Source organism: Lissotriton helveticus, chromosome 9 (assembly GCF_964261635.1).
Source record: "Lissotriton helveticus chromosome 9, aLisHel1.1, whole genome shotgun sequence".
NCBI lineage: Eukaryota > Metazoa > Chordata > Amphibia > Caudata > Salamandridae > Lissotriton > Lissotriton helveticus.
The window spans coordinates 630,141,676-630,150,430 of NC_136070.1; the positions used below are offsets into that span (position 1 = coordinate 630,141,676).

The window sequence follows — 8,755 nt, forward strand, 5'->3', positions numbered from 1 at the left end:
CGAAGCGTACATGAGCCTCCTCCAGAAAGCACCTGCCACTTGGTCAGTCAGTGGCATTGATTCCACTTCAAATTCCTAGTTTCCATCCTATGTAGGGTGTTACCGCTCACAAGTTACCAGGTCTGGAGTTTAGGCATAAAAGCAACCATGGAAAATCTTTTGAGTCCGGTTCCACACTGGACAGAGCAAACTTTTTGGCCAAGGCTAATCATGTCCAAGTGGTTTTGGTGTGGTTCTCACTCCAAGAACTGTGTTTCCAAGATGACACAGTTATACAAATTGTGCTGGCAAAATAGCTTCAGGCTTTTGGTGGTTGTTCTGATGGGAAACACATGAAAGTATTTCAATAGGCCATGGTCTGGCACAGTACCTAGGATTTCTCTGTAAAATGAAATTATGGATGTGCGTAGGAAAAAAACTATATAATGCTGCCTCAAGGCTATTTTTAAGAATGTGTGGTTGAGGTTTACCTGCGTCCTGTAAGGCATTTGAGTCATGGGCCTATTTCCAACTGATATGTGTTACACAGACACTTCACTAGGTATACTGATACCTATTCAAATCGGTCTGCATTGTGGTCATTGCCTACATACAGGTTTCTAAAGATACTAGCTAAACAGACAAAAACTGTAGAACTCAGTGACCACACCTGCTGCAAGACAAACAAATGCCCTTTTGCCCCTGTTTGTTATTGTAAATGTGTTATCCTTCTTCCGTGTTCTTACTTCCAGAATGCTTGTATGCATTCTGTGTTCTATGCTGAATATTCTGTGGGAGTCAGTTGGGAGTTGGTCATCTGGAGTGGTGACCTCTTTGGCTGCGTTCTTCAATAAATATTACCACTTACTAACAAGAGCTTGGCGTCTTCTCTTCAACAATTTTGGCAAAGATGTTGTCAGCAGCTGACCTCTGAAAAGCGAGAATTCAACCTCTTCAATCCAACTCCGCCGATCTGCAGTCTCCGAGAGTCGCCCGCACATCTAATCCATGCAGCGTTCCTGTTTCCTTGCATCCTCTGCAGCACACACGTCTCCGCAAACTACTACTGTGCTCAGCACGAAATCGGTGAGGAGAAACATGCCGAAATCCAAAGAAGAAGGGCCCGCTGACGTCACTCGTCTTAACTGTAAGTGTACAATGGCGCATTCATACTCTCGTACGTGATCGTTGCTTGGCACCCCTCTGACTTGTGTTGACGCGTCATCCAGCGTGTCATTCCTGGCTTTGTTAGTGTTGCCTAGCAACGTTAGAAGAGACTATACGCAACCGCGCAGACTTTGTCAACAACTCCGCTGCGTTTCAAGTGTCACCAGTTCCAACTAGTACTACGTAATTACGTCGCGGCCATTTTATTTTTATTGTTTAGAGCTTTGCCTAGCTACAACAAGTAGGGCATTATGCTCAGTCTGGAAACGGGAACAGCGCTTCACATGGTTTATTTACGGTGATGCGCACACCTGTGTAATAAAAACACAACTGTGCAACACGGATTTTACTTCTCCGCGGTGATGCGCACACCTGTTCAACTTTCGGATTACACTATTGTGTTTAAAGAAACGCTCTTCTTCAAAGTTTTCCTACAATTTGTGTGTGTTATTCATTCAATGATACGCACATCCCTAATTTGCATTTTTTCATTCTCTGAGTCATTCATTAACATTATATACCACATCCATGTATTGTATCTGTTTTGTCTTTAAATCATTGTAGTTTTGACATTCTTGTTCTTCACTAGGTGCTTCGTCATCCTATTTTCAAGAAGGCTTACCTTTTGATTTAAGTCAAAGCATCATATTGTGTCATATCTCAACAAATAACAGTTACACTTCCTCCGCCATTTTTAAATGAACCTGGACTCCTCCTATTTCATGGGAAGACTGGATCATCATTTTTTACAACTATCGTGATGTACTCGATGGACAAGAATTTTCAGGGAAGCGCAAAAAGGCATTACTTCTTAGCACTCCAGGCAAAGAAGGTCAACGCATCTTCAGATTTCTTCCTTCAGCACCTCAAGCCAATGGTCAACCTTTACCTGATGAATTTAAGGAAGCTATTTGTAGGTTAGAGACTTGGTTCTCAAAGGAAAAAAATGTAGTGATGAATCGCTACAAATTTTACACACATTGTCAACGGAGTGAGGAATCAATTGATGACTTTGTTGCTCGTTTAAGAGAACTTTCAGTCAAGTGCAAATTCGGTGCTATGTGTGATGAATTAATCAGAGATCAATTAATACTGCAATGTAACAACACAAAAATTCAAGAGCGGTTATGGGCTGCTAAGAATCCTACCTTAAAAGTGGCAATTGACTTGGCCAAATTCATTGAAGAATCAGAGAGTTGCATGAAAGAATTACAAAAGAAATCGAGTACTCAACATGAGGTGTCAGAAGTTTCTGAGAAAAGTTTAAAAGAGGAATGCGATTCAGATGATGAAGAATCTGTGGTTGTAGTAAGAAATAAAACTAAATCCAGCAGTAAAAAGAGTTCTTCCTCCAAATTTACAAACAAGGTTTGTTCTCGTTGTGGCAGCAATGGCCATACATCTCAATCAAGATACTGCTTTGCATCCAACAAAGAGTTCTTGAAATGTGGCAGACTAGGACACTTTTCAGAAATGTGCAAAACCAAGAACGCCCAAAAGTTGCAGTGGTTTAAGATTCCACAGGAGAAGTTAGAAAACAAAAGGACAGAACTTTAGTAATTGATAATGTTGATGTTGTTTTAGACAATGATAAGAGACTGAACAGACCAAAGGAGGTATTTACAATTGATAGTCCTGAAGTCTCTCTTATGGTAGACACAGGTTCGAGATACACCATTATTCCATGATCTATGTTACATGAGCATTGGGGCATTATTGAATAGTGATATTAATCCAACGAGGTATCAAGGGGAGACAATAGACATCCTAGGCTACTTTGAATCTAATATTATATTTAAAAAAAGAGTTACGTTTGGGAAAGTTTATGTCTCTGTTGATGGACCCCTCCATTCTAGGATGGGTTCATCAATTTGATCTACACATAATCATCAATCCTATGGCACCTTTGCAAGTCATGGTGGTGGATGACCAATCCTTAGAAGACATATTGGGAAAATTCAAAACTGTATTTAAAGATGAGTTAGGTGACCTCAAAGGTTATTTGCACTGTATTCAGTTGAAAGATAATAGTGTACCTCTCCAATACAAATTAAGAAGAATTCCCATTTCGGTGAGGGATGATGTTAAGTCCTTATTAAACTAAATGTTACAGAGTGGTGTGCTAGAACCGGTTGAGGCATCCTCATGGGTATCTCCAGTTGTTCTCACTAAGAAATCGGACGGAAAATTGAGATTTTGTGTAGATTTAAGGTCACTAAACACGTGTGTTGTGGCAGATACCTTTCCTCTACCCAACATAAATGAATTATCATCTACATTACAAGGTGCTAAGTACTTATCAAAACTAGATCTAAAGAGTGCTTACCACCAGATAAGACTCCATGGTGACTCTAAGCACCTCACTGCATTTATTACTACAGAAGGAACTTTCCAGTTCACATGTCTTCCTTTTGGCCTCATTTCGTCTGCAAGTGTATTTCAAAGAATGGTTACTGAAATTTTCTCAGGGATTCAGAAAGCGGTCTTCTTTCAGGATGACATTTTGGTCTTCGGAAACTCTGTTGATGATCATAATGCAGTACTTGAAAATGTTCTCAGCAGAATCCCAGAGGCTGTTCTAACTCTTTGTAAGGACAAATGTTCCTTTCTGGTTGAAAAAATTGAGTATCTTGGTCACGAAATAACAGCATTAGGAATGAAACCCAAGACAAAACCTTTGGAAGCTATTCACTTAGCTCCATGTCCATCTGACAAAGATCAACTCAGATCTTTCGGTGAACAACCTTTACAACAAAACTTTTACAACGCACTACCATTACAACGCGGTCATTACAACGCAAACCATTACAACGCATTGCGCTGGGGGGCGCTCTAGGATAGGGAATAAGTTTAATTTACTATCCAAACCTTCCCTAGTGTCCACGGGGACTGGAGTTGGAATAGTAAATTAAACTATTCACTATCCAGCACCCCAAAGCGCTATGCGTTGCAATGGATTGCGATGTAAAAACCGCGTTGTAAAGGCAGGCGTTGTAATAGCCTGCGTTGTAACGTCATACATCCAGATCTTTCATGGGGTTGATAGAATACTATTCAATACTCATTAGAAATTTCTCTGACAAGACAGCACAACTAAGGCCTTTGTTAAAAAAAAGGAGCAACATTTGTGTGGAGTGACGATCAAAATACATATTTTAATTGTATTAAAAAAGAAATATGTGAGGCCAATGTTTTAGCCCCTTTTGACACCAAACGCACATCAGTTGTTATGGTTGATGCCAGTGCCACTGATTTAGGCGCTGTTCTTTTGCAAAAACACATTGAGGTGGAACAAACAATTGCCTTTGCTACTCGAACACTAACTCCTTCAGAACATCATTACTCTGTCATAGAGAAAGAAGCACTTGCAGCAGCTTGGGGTGTCCAATATTTTCGCACGTACTTGTGGGGGACAGAATTTATTCTAAATACTGATCACAAACAATTGGTTTGCATCTTATCTCCTGGTGGTGCTGCCAAGGGTTCTCCAAGGTTAGCTAGATTGGCTTCCAAGCTTCAAGACTACCAGTATGAAATCTCACATGTACAAGGTTGGCGTAACTTTGAAGCGGATTGTCTCTCCAAACTATCTGTTAAGTGGGAGGATCTTGATGACAAATCTTTTAGCATTGAGAATGATGAAGAGTATGTTGCATCTGTTCAGGATGTCCTGGAAGTTAGCAAATGTACTTTTACTCGTGAAGAATGGTGCAAAGCTATGGCCAATTATCACATTCTCAAAGAAGTAATCCTTCTTATTAAGTTGGGTTCTAGAAGAGAAAGTTGCGTACACATCTCTACTCGTCCTTTCTTGAAAATTCTGGATGAATTATCTATTTGTGGTGACAATGTTTTAATGCACAGTGATAAATTCATTCCTCCTCCTAGCTTAAGACCCAAATTACTCAATATCGCTCATGAAGGCCATTTAGGTCAAACTTTGACTCAACGCAGATTAAAAGCCAATTTCTGGTGGCCGGGTTTAGATTCTCAGGTCTCTTCATGGATTGAAAAGTTTCCTTCCTGTAGCGAAGGTGAAAAGATACTTAAAATTGCTGTTCGGTCATCCTCTGGTCAGATAACAAGTCCTGGTAGTCCATGGCACAGTATTTGTCTAGATTTCATTGGACCTATGGAAGAACTTCCTTTAAGTCAACGTTTTGCAATTGTATCTATTGACCTATTTTCTCAATGGCTTACTATCAGTTTTGTAAGGGATATTAATACTGAGACCACCATAGGTTTCTTGAAAACACTCTTTCAGGAAGAAGGCTACCCTAATGTACTTATCACAGACAGTGGCACACAATTAGTCTCCCATAACATGAGTTCCTTTTTGTTAAATTGTGGAGTTAAACATCATTGCACATCTCTATATAACCCACAAAGAAATGGTTTGTGTGAAAGGATTAACAGATTATTGAAAGGAATAATCCAAATGTCTTGTTCAAGCGGCAGTTTTGATCATGGTATGGTTTGTGATATGGTCTGGGCGTATCGCACTACTGTACATGGTAATAATGAGAAGTCACCTTTTGAACTAATGCGTGGGAGATCTCCTGGTACTAAACTTACTCCTTCATGGATTAATGAGTGAGTTTCTCATGATGGTCATGATCACTACAATTCCTCAACCACTCTGGATCCCAATAGTACTGTCTCGACACACATTTCAAAGGGGATCTTGTTAAAGTAAAATCAGGAGGAATTTCCAGAGGTTTATCTAAATTCAAAGGTCCATTTTCTGTCAATGAAGTATTTCTTCATTACATAGTCTTAACCAATGGTGAGAAATGGAATATTCGCCGTGTGGCTTTATATCAAAAATAATCTATTGTTTCCAATTATGTAATCCACTCCTTTTCTGCTAACAGTGGGAATAGTGGCTACATGTATTCCACATCAGAAGATTCTAGCTCGTCCCTCAGTTCATTCAATAGGCAAAATGTAGGTGGTGGTGATGCTTGTAAATCTAGTTGTTTACAAAACAACTCCAATAACCCTTTTCACTTTCAGGATGCTCCTGTGTCTCTTGACTCCAGGATGCCGAGATGTCGTAGATCACCAGCCTATTTAAATGATTATTGTTGTTGACTTTTTATTTTTCTTACACGATATGTTCTTTTGCTTTACATTCATATTTTCACATTGTTATGTTTATTGCTTTCTTTTCTTATAATATGTTGCTGTTGCCTTTCAATGTGGTCATTTGTTTCTTTTCCCTAAAGAAGGAAGGTATGTTGTAAATATGTTATCCTTCTTCCTTGTTCTTACTTCCAGAATGCTTGTACGCATTCTGTGTTCTACACTGAATATTATGTGGGAGTCAGTTAGGAGTTGGTCAGCTGGCGTGGTGACCTCTTTGGCTGCGCTCTTCAATAAATATTACTACTTACCAACAAGAGCTTGGCGTCTTCTCTTCAACATTTATCTTAAATCACACTGGATTGCAATCTAACAGAATGAAAGTTAAGATCATCTTTGATCTACAAATACCTCACAGTAACAGCCTTCCCAACACCTGTGCAGAACATTACCCAATTTACATTACTCCAAAATCTAATCTCTGCCTCTCTGCTTGCATTCACAAACACATCACCAGGGGTGTTTTTCCGTACTCCTAGTCTCTGTAATAACCCTTTGTCCCACCCTAGTAAGATCCGTCCCACCCTCAACAAAGTTAAATTGGCAATTTTCCCATTTTTTTAAGCACCACTGCAGAAGATCCATATTACCATTTAAATTTGGTTCTAGCACACCCCAAGACACAACCCCCGCACAGAATCCAGAACTCCTTCCTGGAATGACGCTCTGCATCTCTCATGTTGACCCTCTCTGCCACTCTGTAACCCGATGTACTTACTAGGTGACCACAGCAACTGTGATTCACATAAGGACCATGCTCGCTGTTTAAGCCGAGATGATTATGAACTGTTTATATCACAGTTAGAGTATCTTTTGCTGTCATTAACAACACTTGGTCTTCACCAAGATCTCGTGAGTTGTGAGGGAGAGGCGGAAATATACCACAACGCAATAAGATTTGTAGAGAGAATGCCCTAGACAAGACATTAAGAGTTGGCACTTGGATTGTCAAGCTATGTGTGTGAGCACCCACGCGGCTCCAGGGCCTATATGGAAATGTGTTGCCAACTTTCATCAATGGAATAACATGTCCTCTCCTTTCTCTACTACAGACCCTTCAGTGTGACGTCTCCATTATGGTGGACAATCGGATGCAACAGAAAAAGCTACAGGATAAATCATGCACTCCCGTAAGGGCATGATAACAACGACAGCAGCAATCAAACACAAGTCATGACTGAGTGGGCATGAAACTAATGAAAATACTTACATAAAATAAATAGTGGTAGAGTATTTATTTCATTATGGATGAAGCCCTCAATGGTGTGCTTGATCAGGTTCATTAATATCCGTTTGGCACTTGATGTGTTAAACCCATACTATTACCACAGGAATACTTAATTACCAATTAAGAAAACTACTAGAGCACTGCACTTTAAGAGCAAACCAAATACGGAGTGACATTGGGAACCCAGCATCGCCATGAACTACTTCCGAAGCTACTTTTCAAATGTTTTATATCAAACTTAGGTCCAGATGTACGACCATTTTTACGGTTTCAAAGGGGAAATCGGCCCGTTTGAGACCTCTAAAAAGAGTTGTAGCATGTACCAAAGCTATTTTGCAAGTTGGTTATCTGTTACCCACTCGCAAAATAGGTCTTGCGAGTCGCTATTAGGAAAGGGCATGCCAAGGGCGTCCCTTCGTAATAGAGAGCTGCAGGGGGATGTAAGTTTGCTTTGCGACCGCAAATGCGGTCACGAAATATTAGCATTTACCACCAATTTCAAATTGGTGGTAAGCCCGTCGCAAATGAGAAGGGTTCTCCAAGGGACCCTTTCCTCTTTGTGATTGGCAGCGAAAATGTTTTTTAAGAGCAGACAGTGGTCCCACAGACCACTGCCTGCTCTTAAACAAGCATTTGCAATGCAATAGGTCTCGCATTGATGAGAATTTAAGCGATTGGCAAAGCAATAACTTAAACTCTCGCAAAGTCGAGACCTATTGCATCGCTAGCACCCGAGGCAGCGCTTTCACATTCATTAAGGGCACACCCCTTTCTTTAGACAGGCCGCGTCTAAAGAAAGGGGCGTGGCCGACATTAAAGTGAAGCTGCGGCCCGGGGGATTTTTCCAAAAAGAGCATCTATTTGTCAAGTTGACAAACAGATGTTTTTTTGGGGGGGTAAAAGCGCCCATGCTGCGCTTTCACTTTAATGTTGTCCGGGCACCTTTCTTTAGACACAGCTTGTCTAAGGAAAGGAGCGCGGCCTTCATGAATGTGAAAGCGCCACATGGGCAGTAGTAAACAAGCAAAAAAAAGTTAATAAATGAATAAATAAGTAATTGTGGCCACTATACTTGAAGCAGACCGTCCTACTAAAATAAATAAATAAAAAATCGCGCTTGCGCCCGCCTATACTAAATAAATTAAAAGCGTGCGGCGTGCTGCGAGTTAGTTGGGGAATAGGGCCAAATCATTTAATTAAATAGCGCACACAGCAAAGATAAAGCAGACCGTGTAA

The 8,755-nt window shown here is 40.4% G+C and overlaps 1 protein-coding gene across 1 annotated transcript in view; it reads left to right on the forward strand.

The window, feature by feature from the left end:
- LOC144782883 (uncharacterized) overlaps window positions 1-7,511 on the forward strand; it is a 76,579-nt gene extending 69,068 nt beyond the window's left edge. The window contains exon 3 of the mRNA XM_078662137.1: window positions 7,344-7,511. Within this exon, the coding sequence (XP_078518263.1) occupies window positions 7,344-7,433 (90 nt within the window). The 3' untranslated portion in view covers window positions 7,434-7,511. The remainder of the gene's footprint in view (window positions 1-7,343) is intronic.
- Window positions 7,512-8,755: the final 1,244 nt, after the last annotated feature.